Below are 23,968 nucleotides of genomic sequence, written 5' to 3' on the forward strand. Positions count from 1 at the left end.
ACCTGTAGGTGTTTGCCTCAGTCCTGCCACTCCTTTGTCACTGTTTCTCTCTGGAGAGGATGTAATCTGCTTGCTATGTGAGGTTTGTCTGCAACTCATGATGGTAAAGCACTTCTCACCTCTCCCTAACCTCTACCATATGCCTTCTTCCTGACTACACGGCAGTGTGTGATGATAATACCACCAATCCATCTACCTGCTCACAGAAGTCTCTTTGGTAAGCATAGTTATTCACATCACCAGGTCTGGAGGGACTAGCAGTCTAATCACAGAAGCAAACCAGCTAGAGTAAGGATGCCGTTGGACTGTGAGGAGCTCTTTCATTCTCTGCATTTGGACTAATCTTTCCCTGCTCATATCCACGGTCCCCAGCTCAGACCATGCTTCAAGATTGATTGGTCAGCAACAGGCACCTCCTCAATAAGTAACCTTGTCAGTACATAATCCTCATTGCTACTGATGAACTTGTATCTTAACCCAACATCTGGAAAATCAGCTGGAAAGTATTCGTGTTTAATGCTTCATTTAGAAACTCTTAGGAGATGTGGCCAGTCATAGAGCTGAGAATGTCACTAGTGGCCCTGTTATAGGCATGTATCTAAGCCTGCTGATAGGCCCAGTTTCTTGTGCCTCACAGCATATAATTGGGTCAGGGATACCTGCTATAAATAGAAACAGAGGCAATTTATTAATAAAGGTAAAATACCCAGGAGAATATGGTAGGGTAGTGAACTGAGGGAAAGGCGGGTGCCAGAAGCACTGAGCTTGGAATGGCATGGCACTTTATGGAGCATTTACATAGTACCTGACTTTGTATAATTGGGCTTTTCTTGAGCATGCTCTCTTTGTTGTCTGAAGCCCTGGTGGGGTTGGACTTCCAGGCTTTATCTACCTAGTGGTTTCTTTCATGTTTTATTCTTTATGTCCTGTTCCCAGCCTCTGCCCTCTTGCCAAAGCCTGATGGTCTGGGGCCACTAGGCTAGCACAGATTGATTATAAAAAGTCTATAATCAGGACTCACAAGATACTCTTTATTATTCATGCTTGCAGAAGACTGATTTGTGGTGAGTACAGCTTAGGACAGAGAGGTGAGGACAGGGGCTGCTGCAGTGATTCCAGAAAAAAAAAAAAAAAAAAAAAAGAGTGGAGTGGTGGCCAGGATCAGAGCACAAAAAGAATAACTGAAGCAGAGTAGAGGCAGACATGGGTGGCAGAGGTATGATTACAGTAGAAGTGAAAGAGGCTGCAGGGAAGGAGACGTGAAACTTTTCTTCAGTGTATGTAGTATCCACAGGCACTTGCATGCCACACACTGGCATGCATGCTTGCTCATACACATAGACACACAGAGCTCTCACAAGTCACAAGGCTTTGATCATGTGCTAACTCCCTACTGAGGGAACTTGATTTAGCAAGCTTGATTTACATTGGTGTATGAATGGTTTGAACTATTCCTTTTGAATTACGTTAATTAACTTACTTAATCTCTGTCACTGTCTTTGTCTCTGTTTTTGTCTCTGTCTGTCTGCCTGCCTGTCTGTCTGTCTGTTTGCCTATGTCTCTCTCTCTCCTCTCTCTCTCTCTCTCTCTCTCTCTCTCTCTCTCTCTCTTTCTCTCTCACACACACATTCATGATCCATCTAGAATTTATTATTTAAAATTGTTTTATTTACATTCTAAATGTTGGTCCCTTTTTCTGTCCCCTCTCCAAAAGTTCATCACCCCACCCCCTTCTCCTATGCCTCTGAGAAGGTTCTTTAGTGTTCTTTCATCTTTCTCCCTCTGGATGGCTTCTTAGCTCCTCAATAAAGCATACCTTCCCCATTATTTTTTGGTAGAGTAACACCTGTCCCCTACCTCTTCATTCTCTGATGCTCCTTCTCACTTCCCATGGTCCCTTTTTAATTTCTTGGTGTGTGTGGTTTCTCTAGCTTGTATACTCCCATCTAAAAGTCTAGCATCCATAAATATGTGAGAACATATAATATTCAATTTCTGGGTTGTGGTTCCCTCACCCAATATGATCCTTTTAAATTTCATCCACTTACCTACAAATTTCATTTTTCTTTGCAGATTGTGTTATGTTGTGTATAGGTACAACTTTTCATTATCTATTTAACAGTTGAGAGAAGTATAGGTTTTCCCTCATTTCCTAGCCACTGTGAATAAAGCAGCAATGAATAGCCTGAGTAAGTATCTGTAGAATAGGATGTTGAGTCATTTGGGCACATGCCAAGAAGTGATATAGCTGTTATATATTCTTTTAACTTTTTAAAAATTAGTTTTAATTGATGTCTTAGTTAGGGTTTTACTGCTGTGAACAGACACCATGACCAATACAAGTCTTTTTTTTTTTTTTTTTTTTTTTTTTTTTTTTTTTTGGTTTTTCGAGATAGGGTTTCTCTGTGTAGCCCTGGCTGTCCTGGAGCTCACTTTGTAGACCAGGCTGGCCTCGAACTCAGAAATCCGCCTGCCTCTGCCTCCCGAGTGCTGGGATTAAAGGCGTGCGCCACCACGCCCGGCAATACAAGTCTTATAAAGGACAACATTTAATTGGGGCAGGCTTACAGGTTCAGAGGTTCAGTCCATCATCATCAAGGTAGGAGCAGGGCAGCATCTAGGCAGACTTGATGCAGGCAGATCTGAGAGTTCTACATCTTCATCTGTAAGCTGCTAGTGGCAGACTGACTTCGAGGCAGCTAGCCTCTCCTCCTAACAGAAAAAGAGGCTAACAATTTGAGAAAGGAGGGGACATTTTTCTTTGATGATGATGATGATGATGATGACAGTGATGATGATTTGTGCACAAATATGTAAATACAACCCGATGAGTCTGTTTTATTGTTTGTATGGATGTGGTTTCAGGGCTGCCCATTCTGCACTGGACAACCCATATGGGGGCTGAGACAGGCCAATTTTTCTTCTTCCAGGAGTCTTAGTTGTCTATAGTTCTTTGTCTAAATTGGGACCCTGGGGGGGGGACCTTTTTCACAGCTGACTTCTTGGTGTTATAATTCTTAAAATCTCCCCACCCCTCTTCTGCAATGTTCCCTGAGAATGGATACAGGAGCTGTGATGGAGGAGTATCCATTGAGGCTGGGATACCCCATACAATGCTTTCTCTGAATTGTGTTCAACTGCCTCCTGTGATGGTTTCCATTTGCTTTGAAGTATGATTCTTTGAGGAAGGGTGCTAGTAGTCTTACTTGTGGGTATAATGATATGATTTAGAATGTACTAAGGAATTATAAATATAAGCTGGCTGATAATGTTCCTCACAAAAAGTAGAGACAAAAAATAGAACAAAACAAAAACCCAGTACCAAGCATAAGAAACCTCCTTTTCGTAACTGATCAGGATAGCCCAAGTGGCTCCTCAAGGAATAGGTACTACTGATGGGGCCTTTGGTTGACTCTTGGGTTGAGAGTGGTGCCTCATTGCTGATGACAATACACCCTTATGTGACTGAGATAACTATAACTTTGACCTAAAAGCCTCTTTCCTGTCATCTAGCTTCCATGGCTCCAGAAAATACTGTGCAAATTTCCAGGGGAGGCAAGCAATTAAAGAGTCCTACCCAGCTGCAACACCTATCAGTCACAACAATGATCTGCATGAAATACACACAGAAAGTTGAAAGAAGTAGTACTCACAGGTGGTGCAACCAGCAACTCCAAATTGGACTTAAAGTCCACTCAGCAGGAGGGAAATCATTCCTGGTACTAGAAATGTAGCCAGCATCTCAGAGACAGTGAGGTCATGTACCTTAAAAAAGACTCTCACACTTTACTTCACTTTCTGTCTTTTGAAGAATCCCACACACTGATTTCCAGACTGGATGCACCATCAACTAGATGATGATCTGGCCAACAGTGAATGAGGGACCTCCCCCTTTCCTGCACATCCTTCCCAGCATTTGTTGTGTTAGTTATTTTCTTGATCTCCTGTCTTAAACTGCATTCCTTGGTGTGTTTGCAGTCTGGTCCAAGCCCTTTCAGTATAAAATATTTACAACATTTATAGATTGTACTGAATGATGGCTGAGTTTCTACGGGTTCTGGGCATTGGTACCAACTGAACTTGTGTTCAGTGACTGAGGTCAGGACATCAATTCTATGATGATAACTGTGAGGGTTGGGTTCCTAGCTGAACAGTTCTAGCAGAACTGGAATTATGATATACAGTCTCCAAGTGTCAGCCATTCCCCTCATCAGTGTCCTCCTTTTTCCCGGAAAAATCAGCAGGGCCAAAGAAACATTGAAGACCTATGCTTTCTATCTCCATTGTTATGAATAATTGACTATATTTGATAGTTTCTATCACTTTGAAAAATCCCCTTTCAAAGATTGAAATAATAAAAGATCCATCTAGGAGCAGGGATGGGATATTATATTTTGTTTCTATGGAGACCAAATTGCTAGTGTTCTCTGTGATTTTTTTATTGGCAGTTGTTGAGTCCACACGTGCTGGGTTATCCCAGTCAGTAAGTACATGATATTTATCATTGCCTGTAAATATAAGGAAATTGTCTCAACTTGCATTTATTCTTGGGGTTTTAGAAGTGGCCCTTCCCCTATAATATGTTTCACTTTAACTTGCTCTAAGGGTGTACTTACTGCCTGTGCTAGATAAGATGTTTCTTAAGCCGAGTTGCCTGGTTATGTGGAGAGAGAGAGAGAGAGAGAGAGAGAGAGAGAGAGAGAGAGAGAGAGAGAGAGAGAGAGAGAGAGAGAGAGAGAGAGGAGAGTAAGAAGAGGAGGAGGAGGAGGAGGAGGAGGAGGAGGAGGAGGAGGAGGATGTGTGTATGTCCATCTGTAGGAAAGCACAGAATTGAATCAGGTCTCTATAGAATAACCTCTCATCCTACAAGTCAAGAAACTCAAAGTCTAGGAAAAATAAAGGATAATTTTTAGGAAGGGTAGTTATTAATCAAGTCTTACAGAGTGCTCAGGTTTTGCAAACAGTATCTCTTCTGTTTTTTTTTTTTTTGTGATTGCATGTTTGGGATGTTTTATTTATTTTTACACTGTGTAGGGAAGGAATAGACCAGGTTTTTTATTGTAGTACAAGCTAGCTTTGAACTCACAGCAGTCACCTTTCCCAAACCTCCCGAGTGCTGGCATTATAAGCACATGCCATCAAGCTTGGCTTTTCTGGGTCCTATAGCTTCCATGGATGTTTATCTATACACAAGGAAACTAAGGCTCTGAGAAATAAGCACCTTTTTGTCTAAGGTCCACGACTTGAGCTCAGATGCTCACCGACCTTCACTAACCTCAAATGTTTCCCCCTTTTGTAGATATACACAATTGACCTGTGACAGTGAAGAGAGACATTGCAAGACCTGAGATTTTCATGATCGTCCTCATAGTTAATGCAGTTCTGGTGACTGACACAGTAAATATTCTAGAAATCACAGCTCTTGCTTCTCCTTCTGCTGTTTTTAATTTTCTTATTAATTTTAGATAGCTATAATTAGACGCACTAGAAATAAAAATACTACTACTTTTTTCATGTGCATAAATGATATTAACTCAAGAACTCCACTTACATGGGTTCAGTTTTATTTCCCCCTAAAGTCTCTTTTCTCATGTATTTGGAAGTAATTACATTATTATATCACCACAAACACTAAATATTCCTCTCTTACAATATGATTATGCTTAATATGGAGGTTAGATGTGCCTTCATTACCAGTCTCATGATCTGAAATGGAGCGGTAATATTCAGTATAGGATTTGAATTACTTACACTTAATAGGCTACCAAGAGGGAACTCCCAACCACTGTGAGTTTCTCTCATGGGTGTTTGACAGCAGCATCCATCTTCTTGTCTCCCATTGTATCTTCCTTGTTTTCATGCTTTATGAAGGAAGGGACTGTGGCTTTTTCAGAATAATTAAAACTTTGTAGTTGTAATTCTGTTCCAGCACCACAGATATCAGAAAACTGCATTTATAGATACCACAGTGCAAGAATCTGAGGAAGCTACTAAGTTCTGTGACATATGCCTCAGCTTCACCCTTGATGATATAATTAGGACTGCAACTCTCTTCTGATAGGATAGTTTATGTGATTTGAATATTCTATTGTGAAGGCCACCTTGTCAAAGTCCCTGTGGAAGAATCAGAATTTGAAAGGCTGAATCTCACTTCTGAACACACACAGCGTCACCTACTCTTTGTCTTAGACCAGAAACAGCCATGCTCCCAGTTGCCATGAGCTTAACATGAGCATTAGCAGTTCCTGTGTTGGCTTTGTAACCCATGAGATAATTCCTTCTTCTTACTATTTCCACTTCTCCTTGGTGAGACTCTGCAATTCAGTATATGTACTATTTGTCCACAGAGGCATTGTAAGCATCCCTTTCCTTTCTACCTAGACTAGAGATCATCTCCCTGCAAAAGTTGTTTACTTCAGTGCAGACTAAAGGTCTCTCTCGCTATAGTCATCACTGTCTACTTGAACACATATTTATCATTCAATAAATGCCATGTATTCAAATGACACTGGTTCTCTGAAAGTGCCTAGCCCTAAATTCATAAGATATATAAACTTTTACTTAAATTTCTCCTATCCTCCAATGACTATAAATTTTGTTACGCATAACTTTATATATATAGATTTTGGTTGTAGCCATGTTCTATTTATCCTGTGGAAAGTATAACTTTATTGATGGAAGTTATTTATATAGAAATATATTATGACATTTTCATATATTTATATAGAGTATATTTACTATAGTTACACCCAAATAACTTTGTAGACAATCTTCTGCTCCCCAGGAGATTTTGTTTCTAGTTAGTTTTAATTAAGCTGAATTTTAAATTTTATTTTTATTATTAATTTTTAGTGTCTTAGCCACTCTTCTATTACTGTAAAGAGTCATCATGACTAAGACAACTCCTATAAAAAAGTATTTACTTGGGGGCTTGTTTACTGTTTCAGAGGGCCAGTTCATTATCTTCCTTGCAGGGAGCATGGCAGCAAGTATGATGATGGAATGATAGAGACTCATATCCTGGTCTCCAAACAGAGAGGGAGAAAGAAACTGGGCCTAGGATGGGCTTTTGAAAAAAAAAATCTCAAAGCTGATCCCTGGTAACACACTTCTTCCATCAAGGCCACACCTACTCCAACAAGGCAACACCTTCTGATCGTTCTCAAATAGTACCACTCACTGATCACTAGGCATTTAAAAATATAAGAGCATAGGTGGGCCATTTTTATTCAAACCACCATAATTAGCATACAAAATAATGTTTTACTATGATATTTGAGCATCTATGCACAGCTATGATTTGCTCATAAATGACCCCTCCTCATCATCTAGTTTAATTTGTGCCAAGTACTACATGACCATTTTCTAGAATAAGCATGAAATGTCACTTTTTGGATTCATGCATTTAGATCATTCCCAGTGCAGACACTGGAATATGTAAACTGTGCCATTCATTTTCAGTCTGCTCCAGCATTTATCACTAGAGAGTGATCTCATTACTCACTGTTAAGAATTAACCCTGCCTCCTTGAGTTGCCTATCAGGGTAGATCAGAGAATCATGTTCCATATTGAGCTCATTTCATTCCCAAGAGAACTTTCACAAAAACCAGTTTGCTTCAGGCTCTGAGAAGTATTTGGGAGCTCTGAGGAATTACTCTAGATTTCTCTCAGCATGGCCTTTAGTACCTGAGTCATTCTTAGAAAGCAGGCTTGGTGAGAAAGTGGGGAGTCTAGGGCATCAGTTGAACTTTCTGCAAATTAACCTGGATGCTTCCAATAAGGATGTCATGTGACTTGGGTTCCATACTGTGCTCTTGGTCCCAAAGTGTTTGCCTCTGCTTGCTTTATTTAACTGCCGGAGCCCTTCCTTCACATCAAGAGGCTGAAAATGCAACACTTGGATAAGTTGCTGAGGATTGTCCTTTATACCAAAGAATAGGATTAGCTAAACTATAATACTGAATCTTAACTGTTCTTTGACCTTTACTGTGTTAAGCATATTTATACATATTCTGATTTATTTTGCTCTAGTGCTCTGCTGGGAAGCTATTAGGTTTTGTTTGTTTGTTTGTTTGTTTGTTTTTCTATTTTAACAATAGAAAAAAATGCCATTGAGTAAGATATGGATTTGCGTGGGGACTGCTATACTAGAGATCTGTGTAGCTGGGGAACTCTTGGGTCCTGAATTGTTCCCTAGGTGGCTTATTAACTGTGTTTCCAGAAACCTCAGAACCATCCCTGATCCATTTTCTCTCATCTCTGAGGGATTGATTCCTAACACATGTTTGCTTTTTTGCGCTCCACTCCATCTCTACTATGGCTAACCTGAGGTGAAAACTCTTGTATTTTTCATCAGATCAAACAATGGAGAGACCTCTATGATGTCTTATACCTCTAAAGCCAACCTCAATTCATCTTCAATGTATCCAAGGCATGCTTCATCCTACCCCAACATTGGTGTGGTCTTTCACTCCCATAGAGGTTTTCATCTCCATCATCCATACTCGTCCTTTTTTGTGTGATTACATTTTTCCTAGTCTTGTCAGTACCGGCCCATTTCTTCTAAACTGTTCTAGTATAGTACTTTTCTTATCATCCAGAGCATGGCATGAGTGTGTCTATCTGAGCTTCAGTAGGGTTTGGATGTCACATTGTGACAGAATTTACCAAACTCTGCTGAAATTTATGTCCTGCCTTGAAAACTAGATAGACTAAATGGACTGGAATGGAGAAATCATGGAAAAATAATTTCCCATTTCTTTTTCCCCTTAGTACCTTAACAGAAACGATATTGGATAAATTATTCTTGCAGAGACACAGATGAGACATATATTTTCTACTTAATTCTGAAATATGACTACATTAGCTAGAATGACTCATGCCCTAAAAGAAGTTATTAGTGAGCGCAGCCTTTGAGGGAGGGAAGCAACAGAGCCATTTGGGATGAGACAAACTCACTTGTCCTGGGGGTCTGTCTCTATGGAGAAGCACTGTGGGGCTAACACCTACCCACCTAGAATCTGATGAGATGGGGCAAAAGTTCAGAGTATTGGTGCCCAGTAAGGAAAAGAAATTGGTTCCAGGATAGAACATGCTTATTCAAGGAAAAGTAAGGTCATAGCAAGAAAGAAAAAAACAGGAAAGATGTCCAGATTTGGATTTTTTTCTTCTGTGGTAGAAAGACCTCCAAACAAAGACACTGTAGTTTATAGGAAAGTCACTTTAAGCCGGGATGAGGTCAGACCTAAAACTCTGATCTCCAATGCTGCTGAAGGTACAGAGTATCTATCACTAAATTCCAATTCTCAGCTTTTCTGTTGGATGTGAGAGCTAATAAAAGACATCAAATAGGGTTGATGCTGCAAGTCATTGTAAAAAATGAGGTGTACTAGAAGGAAGAGGAGAAAGATGAGAAGGGGGGGAGGAAAAGAGAAAAAGGGAGAAGAGGATAAGAAATAGATCACAAAGAAGAGGAGGGAGAGAGAAGGAGGGTTATCAGGGCAGGAATGGAGGAAGGTTGAGAAGGGGGAGGAGAAGAAGAATTAGACAAATTGAAAATGACAAGTAAGACAGGTGTCATCATCTCCTGTTCCACCTTGTGCCTGCCTCCTCTTACTTATAAGTATACTCTTCTTGTCAGAGAAAATGAGACTGTGTACTACTAAGATTATTATAAAAATCTTAATTAAAAGAATACAATGGATTATGACAATCATTATTATTGTTATTTAATTCATTTTGGTTATATTATGTTAGATTTAATATGTACATATGAGGCATCTGACAGGTTGTATATTGTGTCAGTGGTCTTATATACTGATTGCATGTGTTCATAGAGTCAGCATTTCCACACAAAGAATTTATCTGGGAGGAATCACTTTTCTTGCCCCTGCCCTTGCCCTTGATCTCAATTTTACAAATTTCCAAAGTGTTCATGTTAATCTAAGTGTTGACCTGGCTCATTGCATAGAACACTCAGATCTTGGATCTCTTACACATTCTTTGTGGTGACTGTTTGATTATATGTATATATCAGATTTAAGCAGGGAGTTATAATATTTTCCCTTAAAATCAGAACATTCATTAAAGCAAGGGTGTAAATAAAAAGACATTCATCAAAATGATGTTTGTGGTCTTAGGAAGATCTGACAACTAAATTACTTGTTTAAGTTGTAGTCAGTCTCACTTCGGTAGAATATTAAGAATCCCATTTCCAGCAGTTAATAAAAAGTGGAATGATGTGCAGTTTGGGGAATTGCTTCTAATGAACAAATGAAAAAAATACTAGAGAATCAAAGTGAGGAAGCTGTAAATGTTTTGATAGGTAGATTCAGTTCTTTCACTCGTAGATTGTTAATTACTTTCTACATTGCAATGTTGTAATGCCATCAGTCTCCTTATCAAGACGTTTACTGTCTGAGGGTCACTATTGATTCTCCTGTTTGTAAAATGGTGTGTATATATATATATATATATATATATATATATATATATATATATATATGCAGTTCTTTGTATTAGAATCTGTTTGATGAGTGCCCTGTCTTCAAAAATAAATATAATTAGGTAAAACCCAGAAATATTTACCAGACTATGGAAACTTGGTTCCAATTCTTCCTTACTTTTTTTTTCTCTTGTGTCTCAGTCCACAGAAGGAAAAAAGGAGAAATGTGATCTCTAGTACTAGCTCATCACATTCACGTAAGAGTTGCATCCATACTGAGAACCAGTTTGGAGATAGATGGTCTCCTTCTGCTTCCCTGTCCCACAGTCAGATAAACTCTCCATATTCTATGCGTGTAAAGTCAGGAGTCATAAGAATTCATCTGAATATGTGTCTGTGTGGAATCAGAACATACATTATATTTTCAATGCTGGTCAGCTCTGATCTTCTTTTCAGATTCCCTGCAGAATGGGTCACATGTCCAAAGTCCATCCAGGGTGTCAAGAAGAGATCTTCATACAATAAGCCACAGAGGTCATCATTAGATATCAATTGTAGATGATAACTGTTTCCTTGTATAGGGCATATGGAATCACAAAAGTATATAATGTTGACTCATTAAGTCACTGGACTGACCTTTGGCAATTGTCCAGATGAAGACACCCAATGGCTACAGTGTCTTTAGGGATAGTCCCTCTGTTCTGTAGAGATGTCTGGGATTATTATATTGGAAGGAGCCTCTGGTACTTGGACTGGCCTTTGGGCCTTTCATATGGTGCATAATTAATCCTGCTGTTCTGCTGGCTATTTCTTCTTGCTGGTGCTATTTTCATTATCTCTGGTCACACTGTCTTGATTGTCAGTTCAGAAGCTAGCAGTCAACTGGTGAACACAGTTGAAGCAGCTGCTGAATCACATCTAGTCAATATTCTCTCCTTATGGGAGAAATTTTTGGCTTTAAGCTAGGCTATGGTTTGAAAGTCCAGATGTGTCTCTTAGTAATATGAGAGTGGTGATCTTTTACTCAATATCTCTAGACCTATTATACCCCTGTAAATATACTGCATAAGTACACCTGTCTTAGACATTGAAAAGAGGAAGCAGCAATACTGGTGGAAAACCAGAGTCACAGAAGAGAAAAACTGGAGAATTTTAGCTAATATCCTTGGTTAAGGTAACACTTGGATATTAAACCCAATATCTTACTACAGAGATCCCTTGGTAGTGGACACTATGGTCTCCATTGAAGAATGCTTTCACCTGCAGGATAGGTCATTGGCCAGTTTATGTTTTAAAGCTCATCCTTTGTTTAATAAATACAATAAAAAGGCTAGGATTATTATGCTGGTGCTATTTCCTTGTTGGAAACTTACTAAGAATGGAGAACAAGTGTTCCCACCCACATGATGTTTTCTCTTCTAGCTAATTCCCCTGGTGGTAACTTCATTTGGGGCTATAGGCCATATGTACATAAGAACCAGTAGAAAGCTGAAGACGTCATTCATAGTTCACTGAGAACTCATTCTTTTAAAGTCTGCTTCAATCAACCACAGATAATCACTGGGTGTAACATATATTGAAGAGGATGGACACAGAAACAGTTTTCCTATTGCTTTGGCCTGAGCCATCTATATGATTTCTTAGTAGTCATTCATATGATGATTCATGAAAGGAAAGATCTCATTATAAGTAGAAAGGCAGCAAAAATATATTTTAATTTGGGGTTAATAAATAGATTTTTAAGTCATGGATAGTCAGTCATGCCTAGTGATAATAATCAGTCATAGGACTGAGGAAGTGCTAGATGAGTCGTCTTAATTTCTTTTCTGTTGCTGATTAAAAAAAAACAACAACTGGAGAGAAATGGTGTGTTTTAATTAACAGTTTAAGGCATAGTCTATCGTGAGAGGGGGGAGAAGTCATGGCAGTGAGAGCTTGAAGCAGCTGCTGAGTCACATCTAGTCAATATGCAAAGAGCAATAAATGAACCCTAGTATACAACTCACTTTCTACATTTTATACAAACCAGGATCCCACACATGGTTATAACCTTGCTCATATTTCAGATGAATGTTCCCCATCTGTTAATGTGATCAATGCCTACACAGACATACCCAGAGGCCCTTCTCCCAGGTGATTCTGGGAGAATCAATTAGCAGCAATAATTAGAGAGACCTCAGCCATGTGTGTCTGGCAGAGAGGGCATTGGAATTGGGAAAGGGAGAGTGATTTTCCCAAACTACAGCTGGTTAGTGACAAAGACCAAGGTAGCAAGAGGGAGCTTCATTCTTTTGCCACTGATGGAACAGGTTTCCTCTTTAAATGTGAGCTCCAATCTGGTAAGAAAGTCAATTGAACTGCTTCTTGTGCCTGTGTGAACACAGGTGGCTGTTCAAACTGAGAAAATACTACAATAGACAGTTCAGAGTCAAAACTCAAAGCTTTCAGAGCTGGCTCAGTCCTAAGTGCTTGACCTGCCACATGCCTGGCCTGAGAGCTGCAAGAGTTTCTTCTAAGTTACTTCCCACACTACAAATATGTGTAAATAAAGAGACTTATTTTATTGCATTGTTAACTGTTAGGTCCAAGCTCCAGTCCCAGACAAAGAGGAAGGCTAAGAGATGAGATGCACTTTATTCACTCCAGGCAAAGGCCATGACATAAACCACAAGTCAGGCAGCCATGTGTAGGCACAGGCTGGTGCACAGACTGAACAAAGGTGAGGCACATGCAGAGCAGCATGCAGCCTTATGGAGGTAGACACATGGAGGCACATACATACACATACACACAAACACATACAAACACACACGTGGTTGGCTGGTGAAAACAAAAACATTCAACTCTAAATTCAAGGTCATATATTTGCAAAAGTCACACAAATGTGGAATGACTCCAAAAATAGTTACACAATGGGTAACATCGCTGTTTACTTTGAGGTTTCTCAGACATCCAGCTTTGGCCATTTAATGCTGACTCACAAACCAGAATGTCCAGAATTAGCCATGTTGGCCCATGCCAGATATCCATATCAGCACCATGTTTTTCAGTATAGTCTCTGTTCCCATTACTATGAGAACTGAAACTCTTACTTTGGATAAAGCTATCAAATAATACAGGATATTTGATAAAGGTCCAACAATAAATAACTATTTAGTAATGATTTATACATCATCAATGGTATTTTTATCAGTCCTGATGGAATAACAATATAAGTCACTGAATTTTCAGAAAGGGAACAGAGACCTCAAAAGTCTTTTTACCCAGACTGCAGTTGGGTGAGAAATGGTCATAAAGCAACTATTCATAGCTTTTGTGCCAACCAAACTTAATTTTTGATGACAGAGCTCAAGATTAAGGACATACTAAAGGACTTATGTTAGTTTATAGTTTCAGAGGTGAGTTTCTATCCTGGGATATATAAGACAGGACATTAGAGTGAAAGAGATCAGGATATTACAATTTCTTGGTTCACAGCAGCAGGGAACAGAGAGTTAGAAAAGGGCCAGAGTAGGATACAGTCCTTACCACATGCCTCCAGGACTATACCTCCATCCAGGCTCCAACTTCCACAGGTACACCCCCTCTCAATTGTCCATCAACTTTTTAAAAAGATTTATTTATTTACTTTATGTATATGAGTATACTGTAGCTGTCTTGAGACATGTGAAGCAGGGAATTGAACTCAGAATCTCTGGAAGAGCAGATGGTGCTCTTAACGGCTGATCCATCTCTCCAACTACTTGTCCATCAGTTTTTGAATCCATCAATGAGTGGACCACTGATTAAATCAAGGCACTTCTGATTGAGACACCTTGCCTTAGAGAACACACAGAAGCATGCTCTCTTAATCTCCTAGGTGTTCTCAATCCTGTCAATTTGACAACCAAGATCAACTATCACAACATTCTAGACTTAAATCTGATCAGACACACATATATGTTTTAAATAAATACTTAGAACAGTAATACCATTTCACGTATCTAGTTTCACATAATTGTAGCAGCAAATATGTTGATTTATCTTGACAGAAAAACATACTTTTATGGAAATGCTTATTTCAGAAATTACAAATATTTAATATAATCTAGTCAAGTTAAAAAAGAAAATAATGATACATAAAACACTATTAAAGGGTAACTTATAAAAGTATACATGCAATTCATATTAAGCCTGGGCAAGTATACATAATATATTCTTTCAGTGAGAAATTCTAGTTCACATCTATGACTTCAGAAAGTCCCACAATTCTGAAGAAGGACATGGTTAGGCTAGGATGGAACTTAAGCCATAGCTGTGTGCTAACCAGTTCATGGTGTCTTGAGCTTCAGTGGCTCATAGAGGATGCTGTGGTCTTTCTTTCATTTGGTTATTCTATGTAATCGGTGGCTACCAGTAGGTTGGATGATATCTGGTTCAGAGACAACTAGCACAGCATTTTTCCCATGGAAATGTCTAGGCAATATAGAGAGAGGCCAAGGTGGTTTAGTCAATCAAGGTATGTATGAAGGACTACAGAAGGATTACAATGCAGGTGACCTTGAATGCCACATCAGAGAATGTGTAGTTGACTTGTAAATGAGTTATGAAGGAAAACACTGTGTAGTCTATGGCTGCAGACAATGGGAAGCAGAGCAATGAGCCTTTCTTTTTTTTAAATATTTTTAAAAATATTTTTATTACGTATTTTCCTCAATTACATTTCCAATGCTATCCCAAAAGTCCCCCATACCCTCCCCTCCACTCCCCTACCCACCCATTCCCACTCTTTGGCCCTGGCGTTCCCCTGTACTGGGGCATATAAAGTTTGCATGTCCAATGGGCCTCTCTTTACAGTGATGGCTGACTAGGCCATCTTTTGATACATATGCAGCTAGAGTCAAGAGCTCCGGGGTACTGGTTAGTTCATAATGTTGTTGCACCTACAGGGTTGCAGATCTCTTTAGCTCCTTGGATACTTTCTCTAGCTCCTCCATTGGGGGCCTTGTGATCCATCCAATAGCTGACTGTGAGCATCCACTTATGTGTTTGCTAGGCCCCAGCCTAGTCTCACAAGAGACAGCTATATCAGGGTCATTTCAGCAAACTCTTGCTAGTGTATGCAATGGTATCATTGTTTGGAGGCTGATTATGGGATGGATCCCTGGATTGGCAGTCTCTAGATGGTCCATCATTTTGTCTCAGCTCCAAACTTTGTCTCTGTAATTCCTTCCATGGGTGATTGTTCCCAATTCTAAGAAGGGGCAAAGTGTTCACACTTTGGTCTTCGTTCTTCTTGAATTTCATGTGTTTTGCAAATTGTATCTTATATTTTGGGTATACTAAGTTTCTGAGCTAATATCCACGTATCAGTGAGTACATATCATTTGAGTTCTTTTGTGATTGTGTTACCTCACTCAGGATGATGCCCTCCAGGTCCAACCATTTGGCTAGGAATTTCATAAATTCATTCCTTTTAATAGCTGAGTAGTACTCCATTGTGTAAATGTACCACATTTTTTGTATCCATTCCTCTGTTGAGGAGCATCTGGGTTCTTTCCAGCTTCTGGCTATTATAAATAAGGCTGCTATGAACATAGTGGAGCATGTGTCCTTCTTACCAGTTGGAACGTCTTCTGGATATATGCCCAGAAAAGGTATTGTGGGATCCTCCGGTAGTGGAGCAAGCCTTGAATCCCAGCAATGAGCCTTTCATGATACCTTCTTTTAGCCATTTGGTTGAGATAACTAGAGCAGAGAGCTGGGTATGCCAAATGTAAAATACCTAGAGTAGCAGATTCTTGAAGTCATAAAGATACTTGCATCCTAGAACTTCCTGGCTTTTCCTGAGTGTTGGGTAAAGTGGAGATCTGGTAGCAAATGCCAGAGGGAAAGAATCAAAAGTTACATAAGGAAGACTTATCAGCTGGTTTCTGTGCCTCTGTGAACCTGGCAAGGTGCCCAATAATAAGTATGCAATTCAAAGATCTGGATCCCAGCCTTTACTTAGATGGAGCAGTATATATTTGAGAGGTATGTTTGCAGCATAGAGGTGGGATCCAGAGCACACAAAATTGTTTGACTTTTGTATATTCTGGCAAGTAATAAATGTCATACAAAGTAAAACTTAACTAATATTAGATCAGTTAACTATTTGCCATTCCCTGTCACAATCCCCATTTCCTACCTCAGGAAATTGCCTCTCTGATACTAATGGGGACACTCTACATGGTTATTGAAGGGCTAATTCAGAAGGAGAGACCTATTTGCATTAGAGTCTGTGTTTAAACTGTAGCATATGGCTGCAAATTACCTATAGATCCCTGTTAAGTAGGCTATAGGTATTCAGTTTTTAGTGGGTTGATTGTTAGGCTTCACTGTTGGCAGACATGTTCATGAGTTCATCAGAGACTGTGGTCATGAATGTGTACAAGTACCATTTCAACAGGTAGGGCTTCAACATGTTACCTGAATGGCTTCCCTTACTCTCTAACAGCAGTCCTGTGGTGCCTGTCTTGTGTGTGATCCCTCTTTGTAGATGAAGTGCCTGCAATACTGAGATTAAAGGAACTCTGCCTAATGTTTCAGTAGCACTGAATCGAACCAAAAACCCGGACAATAAAGCTGTCCACTTTGTTGCCTTGACCAAGGACTCTATTTCACTTCAACTGACCTCTATGAATATTTTGCACTCATACAGGATTTAGTTCATCCACAGTAAGGCAGTGACAGCTGTCCTTTGGTGTGTATCTAATTGTGGACTGAGTCCAGTCCAGAGGATGTCACCATTTATGAGTTCATGTGCTCACTGGATGGATGTTCACTGTCCTGTTTACTGCTTCTTTCACTATTAAAGATTTCATTCCAGACTTTCAAAAGTTGGCTTCTAAGTGCTACTTCCTTATACTTCTCAGTACTTCATGCAGTTCTGATGGACAAGCATTGGCTTTTGAACACACACATGAGCTCCGTGGGCCTGCAGTGTTGGCTAATGTGATTTTCTATAATGTATTCACAATTTCAAAAAGTTACATCTTTCTGTAAATTAGGGACAATGGGGTTTATTTAAAAAAAATGCTCTCCAGCCACTTTTAAGGATGGCAGCTTAGGATAGCATTTAATCTCCTTACCCACCTCTGTAATGATAATTCAGCCTTATAAAGATTCGCCCAAAAATGTTTATGTCTTTCTTAAAACATCCATATGACATTGAGGCCTATTTTTAAAATTCAAATTTCATTATAATTGTCATGCCATATCTAGAAAACAGCAACTACTCCACTCTTCCTCATCCTTCAGCTCCCAAAGTCCTTTCCACTCCCTCTTCTAGAATTGCATGCAACACAGACGTCACATTTTTGGCCATGAGGTCTGTTCCCTAGTTGTGACTACCTCTGTAATGTGTACAACAACAACCAAAGCAAAGCAAAAAAAAAAAAAAAAAAACCACAGCAGCAGCAGCAGCAGGAGAGAGAGAGAGAGAGAGAGAGAGAGAGAGAGAGAGAGAGAGAGAGAGAGAGAGAGGAGAGGAGAGGAGAGGAGAGGGGAAAGGAGAAAGAGGAGAGAGGGGTGAGGGGTGAGGGGCAGGCAGGCAAAGAGAAAGGAGCAAGGACTTGGAGGTTGGAGGAAGATTAACTGGGATGAGATTGGTGGGGGTGAAGGGATAAGAGAGAAAATCAGAGTGGGTGTGTGAATGTAATAATAGCATAATGCATTTAAGTATTGGTACTATCAAGAATTAAAATTATAAAGTAGAAATCAATTTTAACAAATTTTAAGGATGCTTTACCCTCCTCATTAGTTTCTGGGTTACTTTCCAAAAGAAGACCATGGTGGTAAGAGGATGGAATTTTGAGGAGGAAGGACAGAAAAACAGATTTTTTCAGGACTGCCAGAAGCATTGTGACTACTGGATTTGATGCCTTTATAATCCTCTTTTCGCTTTTACTGCTGCTCAGTCACAGTAAATGGAGACACTGCAGGACTTACTGTTAATACCTCTGTTAAAGCAAGCAGACCTCTGTTGACCATCTGTTCTCTGATGGGTCTCTCTCTCTCTCTTTTCCTCTCTTACTCTTTTCCTCCACACCCCATCTGTGTGTGTGTGTGTGCCTTCTCAGAGAGCCCTTGCCTCAACATAGACTCAAAAGGCCATTTCAGTCACTAGAAAGCAGAGTGACTTTGGGTCCTTTAAATCATTGAGCCCCAGTCTTTTGATCTATGAAATGAAAATTGGTGCTCTTGTGACTTAGACTTAGTCTGATCAAAAAGATCTCCAAGACACAATGTTATAAAAGAAAGCCCCAAAATATTTGAGATCATACTTCACCTTATGGTCATGGCTCTATATGTTGTAAAATATACATTCATGTAGAAGCACGCATCTGTACATATGTGTTTTCTAAAAATATCTATGATAATTTTAGTGAACTCTGGAGAATTGCACATTATGTTTGGTTATACTAAATTTTATTTCTCCTCTTTCTATATCTGTACTCAATTTTTGAAAAGAGAAATGGGAATACCTACTTTTCTGTAATACTTGTTGGAAGTCAAATAAAGTCAATATAATAGAGCTGTCCTTAGGTTCATTAAACAGGATGTCCTACTGCTCCATGGTCCTGAGGAGTCTTACGCAATCCCTGATATATACAAGCTCTGCTAGTCTTTATTCAATCTTAATATGGTAAGAGAGATAACAAACTGAAAACAAAAGAGTGTTTCTGACAGCTAGGCAAATGGACACATTCTACTGGTCTGAATTTTATTGTAAAACTCTTGATTCATTTTTTTAAAAAAATATTCTTCAACAAAATCATTTTATTATACTGATATTCTTTGACAATATAAAAAACATAATTAAGGGTATATAGAATTTATACCAGGCAAGCAATAACTAGAACACTTACTTTTTCTGTGCAATATTAATGGCAATCCACTTAGCATTCTGTAAGTTCTTTCCAAGATGAATTACTTTTCACAAGTGTATGCCAAAGTTAAACCAGTACAGTGAGGAGAGGGGCTCACCTGAGGAAATCAGTGGTGATGTAATGGCTGAATATAGACTCAAGGGGAAGGACCAACCAACCTGGGCCAGTCTAGTCAATTCCATCCTCTTTAGCTCAATTTCACCCCATAGTCTAAGCTAGTTTGCACTGAGGAATTAAGACATCCTTTTCCTTGATTCTTAATTTCCATTATAGTTTTTAGACAATGCAATGTCCACATGATATTCTTAACTCTTTGAAAAGTCAATCAAAACATTTTAAGCCCCTTTTGCAAACCTTTGACAATTTAAGTTACTTTAAAATTTTTATTATTCTTGGAATGATTTCATTATGCTATCTTCTTAATTACCAATTTCATCTACCTTTTCCTACTCCACACTGCAATATGCCTATAAACTACTCTCAAGGTTCCCTGTCATCACTGTGTGAGGTTTCTTTTCAGTTCAAATTGAAAAGACCAGACAACATTGGAACACAACAGAGTGGATCTCAACCTTCCTAATGTTGTAACCCTTTATTACAGTTCTTCATGGTGCAGTGATTCCCCAGCCATAAATTATTTCATTGCTACTTCATAACTGTAATTTGCTACTGTTATGGTTTATAATATAAATATCTGATAGCAGATTATCTGCTATTGGACCTCCGTAAAAGCGTCATTTGACCTCCAAAGGTTCTCCACCCGTAGGTTGAGACCAGTGATAGAAGGCAAGGTTATAGAGCTCAGAAAATAAAGGCATTTGGAAGTAGATACTGTACCTGAAGGTGTTTGAATTCATATGAGATATATTGCCCAGGTGTTTCCTCAATCCTAAGTCAACCCTTCCATGTTGGGAATTTTGTAGCCAACTACTGATGGGTTTTCTAGAAAGACTTGCTTACCCAAGGTCTCATCCATTTCCCTAAGGTGGCTCATACTGAAGAGGGTTGATCCTATTAAATATTTCATACCCTTAGGAGATCATTCAGCTCACTTAGTTAGCAACAAGAACAGAGACCACATAGCTTTGAAAGGGTTCTCAAATTTATCCAGTAAACAACTCTAAGTCATTTCCTTCAGATGTTTTCCTTCTCTACCTACAGACCAAGCCAGTGCTCTCGTGCTCTCTCTCTCTCTCTCTCTCTTCCCCCTTCCTTCCTTTTTAACTTAATTTAATTTTATTTATTTACTTATTCACTTAACATCCTGCTTACTGCCCCCTCCCTCCCACAATCCTTCCCCACTCCCTCCCCTTTCCCTTTGGGTAGGTACATATTCCCCCCACCTTGGTACCCTCAAATCTCTGTGAGGCTAGGTGCTTCCTCTCTCACACACAAGGCAGCCCAGCTAGAAGAACGTATCCCACAGATAGGCAACATCTTTTGGAATAGCCACTGTTACAGTTGTTCAGGACCCACATAAAGGTCAAGCTGCATATCTGCTACATATGATAGAGGATGCCTAGGTCCACTTGATGTATATTTTTTCATTGGTCATTCAGACTCTGAGAGCCCCAAAGCTCTAGGTTAGTTGACTCTGTTGGTCTTCCTGTGGCGTTCCTATCCCCTGAGGGGCCTGCAATCCTTCCTCCGAGTCTTCCATGAGAATCCCAAGCTCTATCCTCTATTTGGCTGTGGGTTTCTTTATCTTGTCTGCTCACCTGCTGTGTGAAGTCTCTCAGAGGACAACATGCTCCTATCTGCAAGATTGTGAAAAGGCTAATACCTTTTTTGTTTGTTTGTTTGGTTTGGTTTTTAGAGATAGAGTTTCTCTGTTGCCTTGGCTGTACTGGATCTTGCTTTGTAGACTAGGCTGGCCTTGAACCCACAGAGACATGACTACCTCTGTCTCTTGAGTACACACCACCAAGTGCCATGTCTGGGTCCATATCCACACTGTGGCCATGGTCTCTGTTGAACACCCTGGCCCATATAACCGCCAATAGCCAGGCACATCACCATGGTTTGTGCTGAAACTTGAAGTCATGTTGATGTCTAAGGGCTGCACTGCCACTAGGGGCCTTATAGATGTGAGTGATTTGCAGTGACACCTGAAGCCATGTTGATGTCTATGTGGTCTGGGCTATCTCTGAGGGCCTTGTCTGGGTCTGTGGTCCTACTGTAGTCATGGCCATGTTTGTGGTCTGTACAAGGAAGCATGAGGAAGCCAATGATCAGTGCTCCTACTAATGGTAAAGAATAAGGAAGCTACTTTGGCAATGATGTTGATGACTGAGGATGTTCAATTGGGAAAGGGGGACATGGAAGGCTTCTGTGACCACAACATTACTATCACAAGCTCCCACCCCTAAAAAAATAGTATCAACCTAAACAGGATGAGGACTCTTAAAAAGGTGTGATAAAAATGTTGCAGAACAGCTTTCCACAGTTGAGGGCTGCCAGTGGGGATGCTCGAGGGGAAGGGCTCTGTTCTATTTAAGGGGCACGTGATATATCACAAATTAGACTTTTTCTTTTTCTTTTGCTTGGGGAGGAGGTCACAAGGGCAGAGGGTTGAGCTGCGAAGACATGAGAGGACTGGGAAGTGCGTGTGATTTGGGGGTATGATATGAAATTCTCAATGGAGCAATGAAAATCTTATGTTTTTGAGATAGAATCAAACAGAGACTACATGAGATAGGATACTGCCATAATCACCAACCATTCAGACCCACACACTGAAGTGTCCTTCCTCCCAGCTGAATCTACCCCCTAGATTCAGGCCAGGCAGCAGCAGAGAACCATGAAGAGCCAGTGCTTGCTACCATGTGACCAAGGGGGAAGTAGATGAATATGCAGGTTTGTAACACCACTACATATTCCTACCACTCTTCCATATTTCTAAATTTCCAGAATCCACAACCTGCCTCATGATTCCTTTCTCTGCTCTTAGAACATATTTCTCTTTTAATTTGCTCTGGGATATCTTTCTCTCTTAGGTTGGGGAGGGGACAAACTGTATTATTAAAGATGCACAAAACTGTCTTGTTTATACTTTTACTCCACTGAGTCCACTGTGGACTTAAGCATTTTCTCTTTGTTGCACAAACCTCATTGTCTTTCTACCAGTTCTGTAGCCTCAAACAAATCTCACTGTGTAGAGCATTCTGATACTGTGCTCATATATGAGTTCAGATTGGGCACATAGCACTAAGCACCCAACTGCATGCCTCCTTACTATTTTATTTATGATACTTTTATCTTCCTTTTGTAGCACAATCTGCTGCTCACAAGATAGTCTTTCTAATCTTCCCCCCCACACACATAAAAGATTCTACTTCTTTTGTCCCCTTAATACTTCTTCTACAGTACATTCTATAAGAACAAGGGAAAGTGACTTCTAAGTGGACAGCAGTCACTGATGACAAACCTTGGTGGGGGCATTGACAGCCGTATCTGCTTCTGATTTATTGTTTTCTACAATTGTTTTTAATATTGCAACTATTGATATCTTAACTTGAACATGGTACAACAGTGGCATGGCATGACCATGGTTTTTCCTTTTGCGGGGGATACAGAAGACACTTGGACAACTTTCTTCCTGGAGTCTTCCTACTTCTATGAATTAGACCTGAAGCTCAAAATATTATGTGATTGTCAAGTGGAGGAGAGGTGCTCTGTGATTCCAGGTTAAGGCATAAATTCCTCAGCTTTGTTCCTCTGTCTCTTTAGGGAAGCTTCTATGTTCCCTCAGAGAACTGCATACAACATGCACACAAGTGGCACCGGGATCTCTGTCTACTGCTCCTTCATGCCTATCAGGGCCTCCGACTCTATTTCCTGGTCATCATGAGAGACATTCCTGAGCTGCCCACCATGGAGCTGGGTAAGGGGATAGGAGCAGAGAAGTCTCCTTCTGGAAGCTGACATTCCTTGTTGGAGTAGGGATGGAGAAAAGGGGGTATGTTTTCGCAAAGGTCATGGTGAAAATGTGATTGGTCATTGAAACTGTTCTGGGATCTATCTCATTGTATTAAGAGAGACTCTTTGGAAGGACAAACTGATTGAGAATATATATGAGTACTCCAAGACACTCACTCATTCATTTCTGTATCAAATATTTCTTAAAACACTTACCATATACCTGGCATCCTATCTAATAATGTTCAGCTGCTTTTGTTAGAAATAATCTTGGTGTCACACAAAGGGGCACACAAACAAAGCCAAAGTATCTTCAAAAAGCAATTATTTTTGCAAAAAGGTTGTGCCAGAATCCAAACTGGGCTAGTAGCACCCCAGGACTACCATGGCTCCATATTTCATCACTGTAATAGGTAGGGTATGAATCTTGCATTATTGGTGAAAGCTAAACTTCATAACCTAAAGTGATTGTCCAAGTAAAGAGGAAGGATCTTGAGTCCTTCAGTCTTTTCCAGGCCATCAACTACCATTGATTAAAATACACACACAAACACACACACACACACACACACATTCACCACCACCTCTCTCTCTTTCTCTGTTTCTCTCTCTCTCTCTCTCTCTGTGTCTCTCTCTCACACACACCCCTCCTCTCTCTTTTTCTAGAATAATTTGCAAGTTTAAAGTCTTTTCCAA

At 39.9% G+C, this 23,968-nt stretch overlaps 1 protein-coding gene across 5 annotated transcripts in view; it reads left to right on the forward strand.

Annotated features, from left to right (window-relative positions):
- Fam135b (family with sequence similarity 135 member B) overlaps positions 1–23,968 on the forward strand; it is a 262,597-nt gene that overhangs the window by 191,564 nt on the left and 47,065 nt on the right. For all 5 annotated transcript variants that reach the window (XM_085831356.1, XM_085831357.1, XM_029469991.2 and 2 more), the window contains one exon: positions 23,084–23,237. In XM_085831356.1, coding sequence (XP_085687482.1) covers positions 23,084–23,237 — 154 coding nt within the window. The remainder of the gene's footprint in view (positions 1–23,083; positions 23,238–23,968) is intronic.

The sequence above is a fragment of the Mus caroli genome, unplaced genomic scaffold (assembly GCF_978045245.1).
Source record: "Mus caroli unplaced genomic scaffold, Mus_caroli_1 scaffold_16, whole genome shotgun sequence".
NCBI lineage: Eukaryota > Metazoa > Chordata > Mammalia > Rodentia > Muridae > Mus > Mus caroli.